The 20,510-nt window shown below is 45.1% G+C and overlaps 1 protein-coding gene across 2 annotated transcripts in view; it reads left to right on the top strand.

Annotated features, from left to right (window-relative positions):
- Window positions 1-20,510, top strand: part of SLC4A8 (solute carrier family 4 member 8) — a 128,166-nt gene that overhangs the window by 78,644 nt on the left and 29,012 nt on the right. For both annotated transcript variants that reach the window (XM_084836880.1, XM_084836879.1), the window contains exons 6-13: window positions 1,524-1,712; window positions 3,630-3,721; window positions 5,093-5,250; window positions 11,333-11,420; window positions 12,894-13,040; window positions 16,059-16,159; window positions 16,962-17,136; window positions 18,068-18,201. In XM_084836880.1, coding sequence (XP_084693006.1) covers window positions 1,524-1,712; window positions 3,630-3,721; window positions 5,093-5,250; window positions 11,333-11,420; window positions 12,894-13,040; window positions 16,059-16,159; window positions 16,962-17,136; window positions 18,068-18,201 — 1,084 coding nt within the window. The remainder of the gene's footprint in view (window positions 1-1,523; window positions 1,713-3,629; window positions 3,722-5,092; window positions 5,251-11,332; window positions 11,421-12,893; window positions 13,041-16,058; window positions 16,160-16,961; window positions 17,137-18,067; window positions 18,202-20,510) is intronic.

The raw sequence follows: 20,510 nt of genomic DNA on the forward strand, positions 1-20,510 counted from the left end.
GCCGTATCAGATGGAGTTGATACAGCGCTGTCTGGCTCACAGCTGACACCTGAGCCTCCATGGACAGCTGGGAGTCCAAAATGACCCCCAGGCTGCGGACCTGGTCTTTCAAGGGTAGCTGTACCCCATTCAACACCAGGTCAACATCCCCCAGCTTCCTCTTGTCTCCCACCAAAAGTACCTCGGTCTTGTCAGGGTTGAGCTTCAGCTTATTCCTCCCCATCCAGCCACTCACCGTCTCCAGACATTTGGACAGGGATTCTACGGCCAACCTTGGTGAAGATTTGAATGAGAGGTAGAGCTGAGTGTCATCCGCATATTGATGACACTGCACCCCAAACCTCCTGATGATAGCCCCCAGTGGCTTCACATAGATGTTAAATAGCATCGGGGAGAGGATGGAACCCTGTGGCACCCCACAAGTAAGTGGCCACGGGTCCGAAACCTCCTCTCCCAGTGCTACCCTCTGGTACCTGCCAGAGAGGAAGGACTGGAACCACCGCAATACAGTGTTTCCAATGCCCAACCCCTCCAGGCGGTCCAGGAGGATACCGTGGTCAACGGTATCAAAAGCCGCTGAGAGGTCGAGGAGAACAAGGAAGGAGCATTCACCCCTATCCAGAGCCCTCCTCATATCATCCACCAAGGTGACCAAGGCCGTTTCTGTCCCATGCCCAGGCCTGAAGCCCGACTGAAATGGGTCTAGATAATCAGTTTCTTCCAAGTTTCTTCCAATCAGGTTCCATCATCCCTGACCACTGGCCATCATGCTGACTGGGGATGATTAGGGTTGTAGTCCAAACCATCTGGAAGAACCCAAGTTGACAAAGGCTGGGTTTGACAAATTGCTGGAGAGTAGGTCTACCAAAGGCAACTAGCTGTGAAAGCTACTTCCATATTTGTTGGCAGTATGCCACTAAATACCAGTTGCTGGGGACATACAAGAGGAATGGACCATTACAATCATGTCTTGCTTGTGAGTTTCCCAGATCCACCTGACTCCTCTTTAAAACCGAGAGCTTGGCTAGAAGGATCTTGGTCTGATCCAGCAAGGAACTGTTTACATTCCTCCATACAAAGGGCCACACTCGAAGTGATATTAAATGTGCCTTTGCATGTAACACACACATTAAAAAAATGCAGATAGTAGCAGCTGCTGTGTGTGTGTGTGTGTGTGTGTGTGTGTATGTGAAAACGAAAGAGAGAGAGAGAGAATCCTGATTGGAGCAGGTGCGGAGGGGGAGCATAAGCCTTTCCTCCCCTCTTGCAGTCTTGACAAAAATGGTTCCTCTGAAGCTGCTATTTGCATTGGGAGGAAAACTCCCGTCTGCACCAATGGCACAATGATTACTCAGCATAATGGTTAATCCAGCCTAAGCATTCACCAAATTGTTCATTTAGAAATGAGCTTGCCCATTCATAACTGAAACTGTATTAAAAAAATTAATTATAAAAAAGAAAACAAAAGAGAAACTGTATTAATCTGCACTGTATTTGAGTGACTCAACAGGTCTCTCTTTCAGACATGGTTCTGGAACAGTCTGGATCTAGTAGCGACTTTGATGAAATCACCCGTAAAAAAGTCTGGGAAGCCCTCCTGAAGAAGCATCACCATCAGAATGAGAAGAAGACAAAAACCCTCCTCCCTATTGTCCGCCCTTTTGCTGACGCTGGCCAGAAAAAGTCCGATCCTCACTCGATGGATAAGACAGGTGAGAATACTTGGGCTCTGGCCACTGTGGTCCAGTTTGCACACTGCCCTATGATGCATTCAGAAGCCTCTGGATATTTCTAGCTGTTGGAACCAAAAGCAACAGGCTTTTACAGGGAGCACCCTAATATAGTGAATCCCTCAGTGCCACTGCTGGCCACTGCTGCTCTTTCTGATGGATCACCCACCTTTCAGCAATATCTGGAGGGGGGAATAAGGGAAGCACCAGGCTGGTTCAGATGATACCTCCCCCCCCAGCCCACCCAATTCATGGAGGGGAGTGAGGACATGCAGCTCCTCCCCTCCCACCAAGTGCATTGCTTCTGCTGTCACTACTGTACATGCAGGGAGATGGCCTGATTTCAGTCTACTTGCCTACAACTTCATGGTTAATTTCTTAACCATGGAATTTGTATGCATGTAGGCTCAAATCAGACAGTCCTTCCCCATGAGTACAGGTGGTGTCGGTGAAGTTGGAGACAGTGTGCCAAGTAAGAAGGGAGGAGCTGTGTGCACCCACGACCTCTCCATGCATTAGGGGGTGAGTATTGTCAGAACTGAACCACTGTGACTTTTCTTCCCTGCTCTGTGAACAGGATCTTTGGGAAACCAGACAAGAAACAGGCAAGCGCTAAATATATTAAGTCATCCAGTGGATGGAGCAGGGCAAGGATAGGGAAGCTGGTGCCCTCCAGATGTTTGGGATTACCATTTGCATGATCTCTGACCATTAGCCGTGCTAGTTGGGGCTTATGGGAGTTGCATTCCAAGATATCTGGAGGGCACCAGGTTGCCTCCCCTTGGCGTCATGGGGAAGTCTCTGTCATGGTTTTGACAACACTGTCTGTTTAAGGCTGCAGTCCTATATCCCACTTACCTGGGAGTCTGAGTTCAATAGGACGTCTGAGGAGATACATACAGGATTGTGCTGTAAGGCTTTCAGGTTGCCAGCATCTGTTTGCAGAAGTCTAGCAGCAGGTTCTTCCTGGAAAATGAAAACAGCAAGGAAGCAGCCTGTGGGGAGTCTAGCCATGGGCAGTCTAGCAAACAAAGGTGCATCTCCCTAAATTCTATCTCCTCCTGACATTAGCCGGAGTTGGTATAAGGCATGAGCCTTGCCCCCCGCCCCCAGTAGTATTGGCTTTATTTATTTAGATATGGCCATGTTTGGAGCCTGGGGTATAGCCAAAACCCCACCTGCCTGACAGAGCTGCCATCTGACAGGCTCTTAGTCCTTTCATAGCTTTTATAGCTAGCCCTTTTATAACTAGCTAGGTGCTTGCTTCTCCTGGAACAGCATCAGGCTAAAAACACACATTACTATCATCTCACTGTCATTACTGAAGCACTGCAAACAGGCCTGGTGCCAGCACAAGGCATATTAGGGCAAGTGGTGGCCCTACCACCTCGATTGATACTGGGTCTCTAAGGCCTCCTTTAATTTTGTTTAGCCCAGCACTGCCAAACAGGAGCATGGGGCCCAAGCGGATAGACTTGCCACCATCTTAAATTGGAGAGAGCATTCCACAATTGGGGAGACACCAGTGAGATGGCCCTGCCACTTAGTTCAAGTGTAAAGCTAAATATTGCTCTTTTAAATGGAATACTGCTAAATCTTACAGTTAGAATAGTTCAGGAGCTAACAGACATTAAGGGTTTGTTAAGCTGAAGTAAAAGTTCATGAGATCTCTCCTTCATGCACCTGTCATTCTCATGAACAAAAAACATCCATGTACCACAGGACATGAGGGTGAAAGCAAACATTCCATGTATTTTGTGTTGAGAGAGGTGTTGTTGTGTATCTAATTTCATGCATATAAACAGGCACTTAATGAAAATAGATCCAGTGATAGCCATATGTTGAAACTAATCATCAAAGTATCTTTTCATCTAGAATTATTTCATATTTTCCTCCTAGGAATGAACACACTGAATCTCCAGCCTCCTTCGCACTCCTTAGACGTAAGAAATGGATTGAGCCACGATACTACCCCAACAGACTTGAGCAAAGTGAGGCCTTATTTATTCATTGTTCATTGCTGTTTGACTTTTGTTTTACCAAAATGAAAAAGATCACATAAAATTCCATTGAGATTTAAAACATCATAAAATTACACAACTTAAAAGCAGGAGATAACGTTCACACTTATGCCTGCAGTTTGCATTCTTTCCTGAAGGTCATCAAATTAAACCTTTGATCAAGCAAAGCGTCCCCAAGATGTTCTGACTTCAGTTCCGCAAACAGAAAATTCGGAAACATTCCAGACCCAGTTTATCTAACCTACTCACCCATCTTCAAAGCCAGAAGATCAGACTCCTCTGCCATCCTTTTTTTTGTTAAAAAAAATAAATAAGGAGAAGATCTAATTAATGGGTTGTGTCTAAAGTAAGGGTTGGATCCAGCATAAGGCTCCTGCAGATGAAAGGACTCCTAATACTCCTTTGCAAATGTCTTCCTCACTGTAACAAGCAAAACATGGAACAGCGGATGTCATATTTCTCTTGTAACATGTAATTCCACCATCGGCCTTGTGCTCTGGGTGTGTTGAATTATCTGGGCTATATGAAGTCCAGACAGGTCTTGTGGTGCTTGAGCAATTAGTCAATGAGACTGGTCAGTTAGGGGAAGACTGATCTCTGCTTTATTGCTCTTAGGTTATTAATTAGAATGGAACACTTTTTAAATGTATGTCTTTGATGTACATTTGGGGAAGAGAGAAAAACCTAGAAGTTATGTGCTGATTTTAGAGGAAACTACTAGGGTTGAAACAAATGTTTACCAGCAAACACATTTTCAGTGTGAAAAAGAAATTCTTAAAAGATCTCTCACAATGTACATTTTTGGGCACCAATTTGCAGCTCTTCACAACACTGATCGGTGCAGCATTGGTGTCATTTTTTGCTTTTAGTAATCTTTATTCTAGTAGCTGTGACAGCATCACACAGCCAATCAGTTTTGGTATGTGAGGCCAAACTAAATTAATCTTCAATAGGCATTCACTCTGTATTAACTTCCTCAGCCAGGTTGCCTGTGTGATAATGTTTCTGTTAGCAGAAAGGGCTATTTTTCAAATAAAAATGGCACCAAATGGATCAAAGAGCCTCACAATGCAAAGAGGATCACAACAGAGCACTGTTGCTGCCATGTGAATACCAGATATGGTGTGTGAAGGTGTCTCATCTGAATGTGTGTTTGGGGGTGCATCTCTGTGCAGTGTTCTCTTGTAAAAAATATATTTGTGGAAGTCAGTGAAGAAGGGTTCTCTAGAAAGTTCTGTGCAAACAAGGGAATGCCTTGTTTGGCAGACAAAATATTTGTCAAAAGCACTCCGCTCCATTTCATTTCAGCCCTAGAAATTATGCCCTCTTCTTTGGAATTAGGCGGAGCTTCATTTTATGAAGAAGATGCCCGTTGGAGCAGAAGCTTCAAATGTTCTAATTGGAGAGCTGGATTTTCTTACTCGACCCATTGTTGCCTTTGTGCGCTTATCACCAGCTGTTCTTCTCCAGGGCATGACTGAAATTCCACTCCCTACCAGGTAAGAGTTTCTGGTGATGGTAGTGGGGCTAATAATAATAATAATAATAATAATAATAATGTATGAGAACTTTTATGCATGTATGTAATTTGGTTGTGCAGGGTTTTTTTTTTGAGATTTTGCTGTTGCAGAATCTGGAATGTTATTTTTATTGTTTATGACTTGGGGATAAAAAGATTGTTGGGATATTGACTTGGTAATAGCAGACAGACCAAGATTTGGGGGTGGGGTGTGGAGCAATAGGCTTACAGCTATGCGGCAGGGGAAAGATTCCAACCTCCAAAGGGCCTTCCAGTTTACCTACATGACCTCTGCCTTTCCAGGCTTTGAGCAGAAACTGTCAATAGTTTTTCTGGTTTTGCTCCAGAGTCAAAATAGTAGAAACATACTTCTGTAAGAATACAAATGTAAAAAGCAGCTTAAGCAAGCCTTGGCTTGGATCCTGAGATCTGCTAACGCAAAGTATCAGTACTTAGCAGATGGTTGCACAAGCGTTAGTGCAAGACTCAGTAAAAGAAATCTGTGGTTGTTGCAGAACTTGTACAATATTTCTTCAACATGTCCCCTTACTACGAAAGGGTGAGAAATTTGTTCGGTTTGCATTTCAGTGAGAACTTGCTAAATTTGCACTTCCCAAACCTGAACACATCTCAAAATACAGTTAAGTCATTGAAATCTGTACTTTACTGACATCGTGACACAGTTCGAAATAACTAAATGTATACGTTTGAAAAAGTATGCACAAAACCACTTTATTCAGTGGAAAAATTGCTTGCAAAAAATATGTACACTTGAAAAAGTGTGTACAAAAATGCATAGATTTTGATAAAAGTGCACAAAGATGTATATCAAAGTTCATGCAGACAGAAAAACCCAATTTGCGATCCAATCTGGAAACAGGCTGGAATGAACTTAGCAGTGGAAAAATGAGAACCACATTGTGTCCACTGTTGCTCCTTAATGTGGATATGCTGAATGCCTGAGAGGTCACCTTGGAACCACTATGTGCTCCACTGGTTAGAGTTGTTTCTACCACTGGTGTAGAACTACTCCTACCTTTGTCTCCTCCTCGTGCTGAGAGGTGTCTGCCTACAGCTCTCTCTCTTTTCTCTCCCTCCAGCCCCCCACTTCCTTCTTCTCCTCCCCCTGCCCCAGCCACTGCTGCCACCACCCTCTTCCTCATCTTCTTTCCTCTCCCTGGCAGGGGAGTGCCACTTCTGCCTGCCTGTCATGCTATGCCTTACTTCGAGGCAAGCATAGGCAGTCTTCAAAGCCATCTCACCCAGAACCCCTCAGAGTGAGATACTGTCTCCGGAGCAACGAGGCATGTGGCCTCCTGGCAGGGCCAGCAGCAGAGTGACGTGCAGCTGCAGCCCTCTCAGCACCAGGCACAAGTTAGGAGGGAGAGGAGCCAGAACGCTACCACTGCTGCCACTGTAATGGGGCAGCTGCCCTGCTTGCCCTCCCCTTGAACCAGCCCTGTCTACCTCCTCATTGGCTGAGCTCTCCTGCTGCAGTATGTGCACTGGTCATATTACTTGGTGTCCTTAAATCTTGGTAAACATCATGTTTGTAGAAGCTACTCTTGAATTGCACAAGACTAGCATTCTAGCATTGCAGTACCTAAGCACTGACTGTGGCATCTCATGCAAACCAGGGAAACTATACCAGTAGACATACATGGACCAGGGTGTTTAATCCATTGTGCATGCCCAGTGCCACTTGTTGCACAATTTGTTCCATAGCCAGTGGGTGACAAGGCAGTGGATCCTTCCTCGGCCTACATGTGTACCCACAGAGCTTGGTTGCTCACTATTTGCATCGCTCCATCAGGCTTCCTGGCTTGGAAATAGCCAGAGAGGTTACTTTACTTTAACTGCAGATTACCAGCTAAGAGCAACGGGTTGCTATTTTCTTTAACTGTATTATGACTTATAACACAATGCCTGTCCCGGCGAAGATGGCGCATCACACGTTGCAGGAAGATGGATCCTATCAGTAGTGTGTAGAGCCTTATCGGTTTGAGCATGTGCATTTGCTGCATATTCTGGAGGGGCAGCTAAGATCTAAAATGTGAGGACCAGGAAGCATACCTCTTCTGCATATAATCCTTGTTGGGCTAGGAGAACTTGCAACTGAATCGCTCCAAAAGCGTTATTGGTGAAGCGCTGAGTCTTCCTGAACCTTCTGTCAGTTGCTCATTTAATGTATTCATTGATGCAATTGTGGAAAATGTAGAGGCGTTGACAGAGATCCCTACAACGCCCGAGCATCTGGCAGACACAGAAGATGGTTTTCGTGCCCTTGCTCAGTTCCCTACTATAATTCGAATTGTGGTTTGTACACATATCCGTATCATTGCTCCTTAGGATTCAGAGGCAATATATAGGAACAGGAAGATGTTCCACAGCTTGAACACACAGTTTGTAATTTGCGTGGGATTTTCACAGATGTTTGCACATGTTTCCCAGGAAGTGCACATAATAGCTATGTATTCTGAACGTCAACAATAAGTGCAGACCTAGAACGTATGCCTGCTAGGTATGGGTGGCTCCTGGATAAGTGTGTCATACTACTCAGAGTAGTGACACCAGTACAAAATATATAGCGCACTGTAGCATTTTTAAAATAACCATGAAAGACTTAAAAGCTACTGCGTGTTGGTTATGGTAATTGAAATCTTGCAATATGTCTGGCAGAAGACTCCTATTCCCAAAGCTTTTAAACACTTTTAGAAGGCCATGCACACAAACAGAAGCATACAACTGGGCCCTTAAGAGTATGCTCTCCATCATCGCTCACTCATTCAGGGAAATGAAAATGCATTTCAGAATCCTGCACTGCACTAGTGGAAACACACTGCTTGAGTCCCAACTTGTGGTAAAAGTAATGCTTCACAATTTTGTAGGCAGATAGTCACTGCCTCTTCCAGTAGAGACCAGTGACTGTGAGATATGAGTGCCAATGCTTCCTACATGGCAGCAGAGGGGAGACAAGGTGGAGCAGCCGGGGTTCACAAGGGCAACAACACAGCTGTGCTCCAAATGGAAGCAGCTTAAGGCAGACCTCTACCGAGCGGGCCGTGCTGGTGCGGAATGACAGGAGAAGACTGCAAACCTGCCAGAATACTTATTATAAGAACATGCTGGAATGCAATAGGACATCTGCCATTTGGAGTCACAAAGCTTCTTGGTAAGTCCCCACCGCTTAGGGCTTCTCCACATGAGTGATTTAGTGCACACTTGTGATTGGCCACTCACGGAAGTTTGTGGGTCCTTTACATGACATCATCAACCTGCAGGACATCTCCCGCGCCTTCCTCCAGTAATCTCGCTTTAAAAAAGACCAGAGATAATGCACTATTTAAAATTATAATAGGATATCCCCAGTGTGTAAAGGCAGCGTTGTGCTGTAATACAGCCAGTAGATGGTGCTGTTTCATTGAACCTTATGGAGCATTGCCAAGAGGGGAAGTTTTCAATTACAAATTACGTGGTCGCCCGTTGGTCGCCATCTAAAGGAGCCTGTAGTGAACGTGGAAAGACTCCAGAAGAAAAAAGCCTGGTAAGGGTATGGTTTTTTTCCTTAATGTAGAGACACCCTTAGAACCCAATATCTAGTCTCTGGGGAACGATGTTCTTTGGGAATGCAATGTGTTTTGCTGCTGTTTTTGCAACCTCCATTAGGAAGGGTATATGGCAGGGGATTCTTGTACAACCCTATAGACTCTACACTACTTGTGCAACTGCCCCATTTGTATGTGCTGGACCCATATGACAGTTGCACAAAGTGCACTATGGCCCTGTGAGTGGGAGTGGGTTGCTGTGGTGACCCCCCTGCGCTAATGAAAATGCACATGTGTGTAACAGCATCTTACAGGTTTGTCTGCCATGATCAGGAGGAGGAGAGAAAAGAAGGTGGCAGCAATGAGAATGGAGATTGGGAGTTTGCTGCAGAGGGAATGCAACCCTGGGAGCACTGAGAGGATGGGATGCAAGTAGTCATTATGAGGTAGCATCCTGCAGCAAAAGGTAACTGCTGGTGGACAACAGTCTAAGCATGAGCACAGTCCTTCAGTCCATAGGTGTTCCCCAGTTTCATACTTGATGAATATTGGGGCAAATACAGAGACGATATTACAGCAGTGTGAGTATGTAGTTTAGTTCAGTATGTTGGAGCAGGTTAAGCTCGACTGGGTAACCGTGATGAGGGTGGTTTTGCTAAAGCTTTGGTCTGGTTTAATTGGTTGCTGGTAATGGTATGTGCGCATCAGTTAGGAAATTTGCTTGTACAGCTCTTGAGAACTGTCACCTTCAGGGCTGGTATGCCTGAAATTTCATTCTTCTCGCATTCTCTCCACAGCTGATCAGCCAGAGGCATTTCTAATGGGATCAGACATTGTGGTACCTTCCAGGCCAGAAGGATGGCAGCCATGGATAGGTGCCCTGCTGAAATACTAGAATTAAGAACACTGCACAGCATCAGTAGGAAATCTGTTTGCAGTCCTTCAAAACTTGGTTGTTTTATTTATTTTATGCCGCTATTGGATCTACTGTTTCTGTTCAATAAAATAATTGTTTGAGCCAATGAACAGTGTGCAGTTCATTTGCTGAATTAATGTTTTGTTTTTAGTGCTACGGTGATAGCTGTTATGATCAAGATTATGGCATTCAAAGTGCCCTCTCGGGGGATCAGGTGAATGTACTGTGCTAACTCTTGTGCACCATCCGTGTCCATGGCATCTTTGTGAACAGTTACTAACTCATGGTTCAGCTCAGCTTTTTTAGTGCAAACACCTTCTGTTGCATTCAGACTCTCTTCCGTTAGTGCTATCTGCCTTGAGCTCATGAAGTGATGAATTAGGATCCAAGCCAATGCTTTTTCCTATTTAGATACAAAATATTCTGGCCAACCCTATAAGGATAAGCAATTTGGTACAGGAGGTACCTCATAGTCCTTAATACCTCCCTCCCTTCTTCCCCATCCACTGCCACCCAGCAACTGTGGGACGCTCCTCGTTTACAATTACATAACCACAATGCACCCAGCAGCCCCTGCAAAGATATACCATTTCCTTCAGTCATTTGAACATGCTAGGAGAGACACAGAGCAGTTCCACACATTACATGACCAGCATGTTGTTTGAATGTACACCATTGTTATACTGGTAGTTCAAACATGCTAAGTATGGATGGCACACACACATATGCATCTTTAAACACCTGTATACATGCATCTTGGAATCTTGATTGGGCCAGGGTTGCAAGATGTTTGTGCATGAGTGTTTCTCTAAGCATTTACATGTATGCATGTCAGTCATGTTATATTTTTGTTGCAGAAAACATCAGTGCAACACCACAATAGAAACAACAAGCACACAGATGACATATATATATATGTGCACTTGCAGGATGCTTGTACACGGGAGACTAAAGATGTATTTATATACATGTATGTTGGCCACATTGTGTGTTTACTTCCGGAAACATTGGTTTACATACAGCAATCACGTTTGCTGTATAAAGTGTGGAGCTGGCCAGACTGTCTTCCTCTAGGGACCTGTCCCAAATAAATAATGTAGAATCTTCTGGGCTACAGAGTGGGCAGTCTAGAATGGTCCCTTCGCTTCTGTTCCTACTCAGATCTCGCTCTCATGGTGCTGACATTGAAACTCCTGTTGTTGCGGGAAGGTGCATTGTGTGAATGGGAGAGAGATGGGTGTTACTTCCCCTGCCTGATGAAGGCCAAGGGTAGTGCGTGGGAATGAGTCCTCACCTGGCTGGGGCTAGAAGTTAACCTGAAAGGAAGGGAGCAGCCTGACACTTCAGCTTGATGTCTAAAGGTGGGAGGGGATTGGGTTGGGGGGGTGCATATTTGGTGGTCCAGTCCTGCCCCCCCCCAAGTATCTGGGCAGAGGGGAAGGCCTTGGAACACATGCATCCTTTTCATCCAGTTATGCCTCCTTTGCTTGTGGCATTTTACAGGTCCCCGCTTGTTTAAAGGAAACGTAACTTCCAAGCACCTTAAAAACATATAGCCCATTGTATAACAAAAATGTTCTCTCCCTCTTTTTTATGCCTAGGTTCTTGTTTATCTTGCTGGGTCCACTAGGGAAAGGACAGCAATATCATGAAATTGGAAGGTCAATGGCTACCCTCATGACTGATGAGGTACACTAAATAATACAAAACACTGTTTGAACTCTTTAGTTTGTTTGCATTGCTTTGGTTAACAGGTAATACCCATATCCAGTCATGGAACTAGATGCATACTTGAAGCTGTGGACAAGAGAGGAACATTTTAGGGTCACTGAAGAACCATGTGCCTACAGCAAATTTCACACAAAAATAGGTGTGCGGCCCTATAAAAAGCTATCTGGCATTACCCCTTCCCTCAGCAGTCAGCAGTAACAGCAGACTAAGGAATGACAGTCTGTTCCCAATTCATTTCTGACCAGTTTCCCCAACACAGGGCCTGAAGGCAGTAGTAGACATTATGGGTTTGCTGTTGAAAACAATTTCATTTTGCTTCTCCATCTCTGCTCTCCATCACTGACCACTGGAAGTGGTTGGGGAAAACACACAAGGTGATGTTATCATAATAAAGCTAAATGTGCCTAGACGTCATTGCGGGGTTTGGGGGTGGAGTGCGATTCTCAGCAGCAACACTTTGAAGCCAGTTCTGTACTAATTCATCCAAAGGGAAGTTTATATGATCATTTTTAATAGGAAAAAGTCACAATGTGGTGATTTCTCCATCACTCTCTTTTATTTGAGTCTACCTGTGGTTAGTTTAACATTTTATCCTAACCTCAAGAGCGTTTTAAAAGCAACAGTGTCGCAAAAAGGCTGCTCTGATTAATAGCAGGCGTGTGCAACAGAGGGAAGGATAGCAACCCCCACCCTCCACGTAAGGATAGAGGAGACATCAGTACTCGAATTACAGGGAAGCAGCATGGGGCAGGCAGTTCCATTACCTTTAGTGATGGCCCCTTAGCTGCTGTTTTTAGAAGGCAATGGAGGCGTCCGAAGATGGGGCTTGTGGGTTTTGTTAAGGGCCCCCAAACTTTTCCGTAATTTGAGCACTATGAGGAATGTCATAATGACTAGAATGTAGGATTTGGAAACCTATTGTTAGTAATAAGAGACATTGTGCTAAGGCTGGTACTTATTTTGTGAAATTACGTATTTAGAAGGGGAAAAAGCAAGTACAAATTCAGGAACAGCTTGTTCATAGTAGCAAAATGTGCAGGTTGTCAACAGTATATAGTAGAAGAAACTATGTGAAAATTAGTTAATGCAGAGAAACCCCTGATAAAAGCATCTAATAATGGTGTGGTCCTTGGAGCCACTGCATTTGCCAGTATGCTCTTTTTTTTTTTTTTGAGATACACAGAACCCTTCTGCTTGGTAATATCCTGTATATCCCCAAAGCCTGAATATTCCTCCACCAACAAGGTCATCCAATGTAAAGTGCCTCCTTACCTGTTTCATACCTTATTTTTCAGGACATGTAAGCCAATAGTTGCTCATGCAAATAATTTATTGGATGAGACATTCTGTAAATTTCTAATTGCTTTTGTTGTTATTATTTCAGAGTTAATGTAATAAACTGATGGTTTTCTCTTGGTCTCCTGTCTATAGGTTTTCCACGATGTTGCTTACAAAGCCAAGGACCGCAGTGATCTTTTGGCTGGGATTGATGAATTTTTAGATCAGGTGACAGTGTTACCACCTGGAGAATGGGATCCATCGATTAGAATTGAGCCACCCAAAAATCTCCCTTCCCAGGTAAATCACGACTATTTTCTCTAGCATGCTACAATGCAACAGCTGCACTTTTGGAAGAAAAGTCTTATGCTGGAGTAGGCTGTTTTCTACATTAGGTGGATAGTGTTAGAGTATATCAAGATCATGATAGATTTGAAAGCTTTCTACTTGTCTGCCTGTCGCTAAGGCCCCACAGAGCATGCTCAGGCATTTTGGCACATTGCAGATGGAGGAAAAACGTTTCTATGCTGTGTCTCAGGTACCACAACTATGATATTCTGATTGTGTGCACATGATGCTATGTACATTATTTGACTTCTGGTGCACTGTTGCACCAGCAAAAACTTCTTGATGGCTTGTGTGTGGCATTTGCATGGACAGAAGTGGTTCACTGTGGGTGATGCAACCGGGTGGTAATATGGGTGGAGCTTTTTTGGCCAACATGAATTGAAATAGTTAGGAACATTTGGCCTTGTCCAGCCCTGTAGTCAGGAGCAGGCCTGCACAATCTGTATTCTACCAAGCTGAATGCAGCACACTAGGATTGCTCCCTCAGTGTCCGTGGTGCTAGGATCTCCAGATGACTCTGCCATTTCCATGAGCCTCCCCCTCAACCTTCTCCGCTAAACTTCCATGCAAAATGCCCCTGTTTGCTCACGCTGGTCTCTTACTCCCAGGAACCAGAGAGTCTTGAGGTAGGGGTGACCCTGGAGATAGTACTGGCAATTTACTGGGACATCCTGCCCCCCGTGCCTGGCCATGAAGGAGCACTCTTTCAGAGTCAAGCAATTGGGTGTGGCTTGCTCTCTGAAAAACTGCACTGGTTGCTTTTTTCGACTGATGCAGCTCTTCAGAGAACTATCCCACCCACTGGATCATCCTGGGAGGATCCTCAGGGCGAGCAAGAGGGTGGGTGGTTGCTCTGGAGAGCCCTGCTGGTTGCTTTCCCCCCTGTGGCATTTGCCACAGTGGGAGAATGGGGCTGGCAGGGCTCTCTGAAACACCTGCTGTTGTACCACTGGGCAGGGCAGCATCTCCAGAGAGCCCTGTTGACGCCACTCTCCCACTGTGGGAATTACCACAGTGGGAGAGCAGCCAGCGAGGCTGTCCAGAATATCTGCCCATCCAGCGGCACCTGCGGGGGCCCTCCTGACCAGGAGGGGGAGCATGCAAGTTGCTGCTCTTCCTGCTTTGCCGCCTGAGGCAGGGGATTTACCCTACCTCATGGGAGGGGCACCCCTGGATCTCTTCACCAGGCAAGATGTTCCAAAAAGGCAGGTTGTTGGGGGACGTGTACGGGGAGAAAAATAGTGACTGGATGGTGAAGTCACATTGTCTGCAAGTTCAGGCTAGCCCCAAGGTGTAGTGCGGCAGGAGGCATCTGCGGGTATTCAAAGTAGGCCCAGCAGGTCATGTGATGGTTACAGGAATTTCCTGCTACCCTTGGTTTTGCTGGGAAGAAAGAGGGGGGAATGTTTGATCCTCCATTTTCGGGAATGTAAAGTCCAGATATTCTCAGAAGTGTTTTCCATCCTGGTCGAAGCACATGGGTTCCTTCACCGGTGGATCACAGAGAGAAAGTAGGGAGTCTTTATATTAACAATTTTAGATGATGTTCTAGGTAATAAAAACCAATTGAAGCCAATGTGGGTAGCGTGACCTAGTAGTTGGAAGGAAGGATTCCTTAGAGAATAAAGTCCCAGCTTCTGGTGGTATAAAATCCTCATTCTCCATGGTAGAGTCCTGCTGCAGAATGGCTAATATGGTATTCTCCTTGTCTCGCAAAGGTATCCGTGCTGATCAAAATAGCAGTTTGAAAAACAAAACACCGCACCAACCACAGTAGTAGGATGAGTCAGGTGACTCAACAGCCTAAGCATAAAGAGAATGAGAAATAAGCTCAAGCCAAACAGAGCAAAGCACACCGCCACCACCGCCACCACACAACCCCAGCCAAAATAGCAGGCTGAACCAGGTGACTCAGAAGCCTAAGAAGAAAATCTCCCAGGCCAAAGCAAACTAACAACCCCCCTTCAAACAAGCCACAGGCCAGCTCAGAATGAACAGATGTGCCCCCTCTTTGCCTGTTAGGTTTGCCACAAACCTGCCCTGGTCGCTCACGTGTTCTGATTCTCCCCTGTGTGGACTGTAGTCCTACCTACAAGCCACAGGCTTTTATAGCGGCAGGCGGAGTCAGGTGACTGAGCCACCAAAGCTCCATCCTGGAGGGAGTAATCCTGTGGCCGCTAGTCAGTGGCTAGACGGCCATAGGAGATCTGGTTTTCCAGGAACTGACCTCGGAGCTTGTGCTCCAAGGGTGGTTCCCGGAGAACTGACCTTCCCCCCCTTCCGTGCTGCCTGTGAGGCAGCATGGAACAGCTTCATGCTTGGAAGAGGAGCATGAAGCAGCAAAAACAGGGTGTTCCAGGGAGTGCTCTGGGGCATGGAAGGCATAAATGCTGGTATGACACATCCTATGTGTCATCCGGCAGCCTCCTCCCCCGCTCCGCCTTCCCGCGGCCATAAATGCAGGGCAGGAGAAGCCTATCCAGATAGGACTGCACCCTTAGTTAAGAAAAAAAGGCAGTTTGAAAAAATACATGTTCCCAACCACAAGAGGAGGCAGGTGACTCAGAAGCCTAAGCATCAGGGGAATGAGGAAAAGAGTCCAAACCAAGGAGAGCAAAAAGCCAGAACGAGAACACAGAATCCCAGCCATGATAGCAGGCGGAGTTAGGTGAATCGGCAGGCTAAGCAGAGGGAGAAAGAAGGAAATCCCAAACCACAGAGAGCAAAAAAGCCTTCCGATAAGCCACCAGCTCAGCTCAAGATCTACAGATCCACCCCTTCTTTGCCTCTTAGAGCAGTCCCATGTGAAACTCCCGTTTGCTCATCTCGGTCGCTCCCTTCCAGGAGCTTTCCTATGGATCTTGCCTACTCCGATCGCCACCAGCTGCGGAGGGTATTTAAACTCGTTGATTCCATGGTCAGAAGTAGCAAAAATTAATGAGATGGTTCATAATGTTCCAATTTCATTAGGAAAAACGAAAGACACCAGGAACGCCAGGAATCCCCAATGGAAGCATTTGTCATGATGAAGCAGAAGAACACAGCGGGCCAGAACTCCAGAGAACAGGAAGGTGAATTCTGTGTGCCTCTAATGGCTTCTGCTAAGGCAGCTTCCCCTCTTCCATAACACTAGAACTCAGGGTCTCCCAGTGAAATTGGCACTAGCCACAAGAGTTGTCAGTGGCTGCCTAAGTACATCTTCTTCTTTGAAGCATTGGTCCAGATGACCTTTGCTAGCACTCAGGGCCCTACTGAGAAGGCTAGTGACTAGTGTTAAGGAGCACAGCAGTAAATTTAGATGCTGCGTTAGTGGAGATTTAAAAGTGTAAGGGCTTTTAAATCTGTGCCTGTATAGATGGAAAAAGTCCTACAGCTCCTAGCATGCCCCAGCCAGCATTCCCTAAGTGATGCTAGCATGTGCAAATCCCTTGCTTGGAAGTAAAGCCTGAATTAGCCCCAGGTCAGACCCAGTGTCCCAAGTGGCTTCCTGTTTGTGGTGGCTGTAAACAGACAATCATTTTTAAGGTGGTATAATAGAGGCATTATTCCCCATGGTGTGCTTATGCACATGTGCACACACACACACACACACACACACACACGCACACCCTTCTTTAGTCCCACTCTCACTTGCAGTCAAATCAGTTTTGTAGAGGGGTTTTTTTTATAGCAGTACAAAAACCTGCAGAACCTGTGAACAGAAATGATAATGGGATGAGTGTGTACACAATTAATACCACTTTCACACCACTTCTAATGCTCAGATGGTGGAAGATGGTTTGTTTCCAGGCCATTTTTGTCAACTCGCCTCTGGGGATCAAATGATGAATCTGTCTACCTTTGGGTAGTAATCTTCCTGTCTTTCCTTTGCAGGCTCTTCGGTGGCTTGATCTTGGATGTGAAACGGAAAGCTCCTTGGTACTGGAGTGACTATAGAGATGCTTTGAATTTGCAGTGTTTAGCTTCCTTCCTCTTCCTGTACTGTGCCTGCATGTCTCCTGTGATCACCTTTGGGGGGTTGCTTGGAGAAGCAACAGACGGACAAATCGTAAGAAAGTTTTTTCCCCTCCTTTCATGTGTTATGAGTAATTCTCAGGTAGAGGACAGCAGAAGCGGTGACATTACAAAAGCAGTGGACATTTAACTTCACCACTGTTGTTCTATATTTCAGGTATGTGTGCCATTCAGGATTAATGGAGCCAATATTTTTAGTAAACAGCCCCAGAATCTATTGCCCAGTTGTGTGGCCAGTGACACATCTTTTTAAGTTATGGAATGTCACACCACCTGCAGAATGTGGCCTTTGGATATTCATTTCTAATAGAAGAAAACTCACTGTCCATAATCTCTTTTAGAACAGAGACTAGGAGCTCATTCTTAAAATTACTTTCCTTGATTAATTAGCCCTGAACACATTTCAGCCATGTTGTCACATTCACAGTCAGAGTATTTAATGACTGGACCTTTTAAAAACAAGTTTTCTGCTGTGCTTATCGGTAGAATGTAGTTTTTAAGGGCATTAGCGATTGTGAATGTAATTGAAGGAGTGGTGCTGTTTGGGATTAGCTGATCTTGAGAAATACCTTGTCACTTCAGAAGCTGAGACTGTGGGATTCGGAAAGGGCTGCCATGTAGGAAGTACTTGAAATTGCTCCCTGTGCCATCTCTCTCCGCACAAAGACCCTTTTATGGGGAAAGGGTATTTTCTCCACACAAGTGCAAATATCCTTCCCCTCCCCTCTCCGTTAAAAGAAGCTTGTGTCAGTACAGAGAAAAATCTAACAATCACTACAGAGAGGAATTTAAAGTAGCCTAAATGTGGGGGTTATTTTGTATATACCAGTTCCTCTGAAAGTCCCAGCTCTGTCTCCTTTGCAGAATCTGGAATTAGTTGGAGTCATAACGGTGAGCTACATGGGCCGTTGGCCTGACCTAATGTGATGGTTCTCCTGTTCTTATGTCTGTGCTTAAATCTGCAGAGTGCAATAGAATCCTTGCTTGGAGCCTCAATGACTGGGGTGGTGTATTCCCTCTTTGCTGGCCAGCCTCTCACTATCTTGGGAAGTACCGGACCGGTACTGGTCTTTGAGAAAATTTTGTTCAAGTTCTGCAAGTAAGGCTGGGGGCTCTCTAATGGGCAATAAATAAATAAAAAACAACCACTCACAAAAGGGAGAAAAAAAATAACCTCATCTATCTATCTATCTATCTATCTATCTATCTATCTATCTATCTATCTATCTATTTTTTGCTGTGTGTGTGATCAGATTAGAATATCACAGGCTGATGCAATCTTGATGCATGGCCAGCCCATGGTGCAAGCTAAGCAGAAAACGGGAAATAGCAATCTAGTTTGATTTTGCTGCATGTGATGTGGTACGTTGTCCCTAGTTGAAGTGGGGCAATGTCCCTTCCTCTTCAGAGTCCTAGAAATAGTTGCAATTAGTATCACGAACCAAGATGGTTTTCTTGAGATGTTGCCTCTCTCCTCCTTTCACACTCAAACCCTGGCTGTGGTGGGTGACAACAGCTGTACCCCCAAACAATGCTGGCTCCAGGTTTGGGGGGGGGGAGCTTGAGCAAGACACCCTCAGTGGGCCTCCTTCTCATTGCCATTGTCACCAGTTTCTGTATCTCCTCATTTTCTTTCTCATCACTGCTGCCACTTGCTTGCTTGACAGGCAGGCAGGGAGCCAGGGAGCAAGCAGGCAGTGGCATCTCCTGCTCCTTTTTCTCACCACCACTGTTGTCTGGGCCAGAGTGAGAGACAGGTGAACAAGCAGGTTGCAATGGTGAAGAACAGCAACTTGATTGGGCTCTTGTCAGAGGGCCCCTGTTGGGGTGTGGGCCCTTGGCAGGTGCTCACCCATGCCTACCCTTGATGCCCTCCCTGTCCCTGGAGCTGTAACTGTAAACAGAGGTAATATAATCTGCTGAGATCTGCCATCAACCTCCTATTAAAAGGAAGCCTGACCTGAGTGTGGCAGCAAATACTACACACAGACACAAAAGGAAGGTGTGACAATGCTTGTGGTTTTCCACGTCCTTAAAGGATTACATGAAGGATGTTGTATGGATTGCAACATCCAACTCTCCCTGTGATCCCCAAGGTCTCCTTCATGCACCACCAGGGGATCACTGTGTGGGCTAAAGTGAGATGCTGTGTAGCGTGTGGGAAATAGGTGTGCTGAATAAAATGAAGCCCCAGATTGGAAAGCTTTTAAAAAATAAATTTCCTGAACTTTGTGTTTGAAACGAATGAAGGTTCTCTGGCTCATTCACCATTTTTGGAGATACAGATTATTGGAATTAACATTATGGTAGTGCAATGCTTAAAAGTATTTTATTCGGGTAAAAATTTATTTTTATGATGTCCTATCATTGTTAAAAAAAACAACAAGATTACTCTCTTAGTAATACTCTAGAAGTAAAATACTCACTATAAAATGGACAAATATCAAAGTGGCTCCCTCATCGTGCAATCTTGTGTGATTGCGCTGCTGTGAATGATGCAGCCATGTTGACAGAGGCAATTGGCACCCTCACTCCTGACATGGCCCCAGTCAGGGGGAAAAGACCCATGTCAACAGCCCTGCCCATATGGTGCTGGGTCGCTGGATTTTATAATACTCGTGCAAGAGAAAGCCGTGTAATCTAGGAAGGAGTTCTTTGTGACTGGAGATATTGTTCAAATATCTGTTCTAACCTTAAGGCCCAATCCTATGTGTATTTAGACGGAATAAGGCATGGCAGGCTGGGGAATGCTGGGAGTTGTAGGACTTTTTTCTGTCTAAATATGTATAGGATTGCACCTTTAGAGTATAAGACTAGTAGAGCTGGGCCACAATCCAACACAGAGCAAAAAGCACTTAAGCCCATTTGACTTCACTTGGTTAAACTTTGCTTAATTCCTTGTTGGATTGCATCTTTTGTGCTTTGAATATAAATTTTAAATTGGTGGTATAAATTAGGAATACTTTGTATAATGGAGTCTAAACTTGTATTTTCATCCTGGCATCCTCTTCCCCACAAGCTTTGCCCTTTGTATGTGGATTTCTACAGAGCCACAAATGTTCGTTGTGACTGCAGACATATATAGATATACAATTGGGCATTACATAAAAAGAGTATCCCTGCTAGAGGAGAGCTCCATAAATGAAACAGGCTTTGGACCAGTTCTTACACTGTAAGAGCAGTTTAGTTGCCATTCCACTGTGACTCCATCCCTTGCTGCTTCTGGCAATAAAATTACCAGAAATAGAGAATTACCAGAAATTACCAGAAATATAGAAATTATATGGGATGAGTTATGATAATAGTGGGGCAGGGAGAGGGAGGAGTGGCAAAAGTAGGGGTGGATTCAGTAAATAGATTCAGTGGCCACCTGAATGTCTCATCAGATGAGGGCTCATTTCACAATAG

Source organism: Heloderma suspectum, chromosome 2, assembly GCF_057233095.1.
Source record: "Heloderma suspectum isolate Gila_16-S chromosome 2, 16-S_ref, whole genome shotgun sequence".
NCBI lineage: Eukaryota > Metazoa > Chordata > Lepidosauria > Squamata > Helodermatidae > Heloderma > Heloderma suspectum.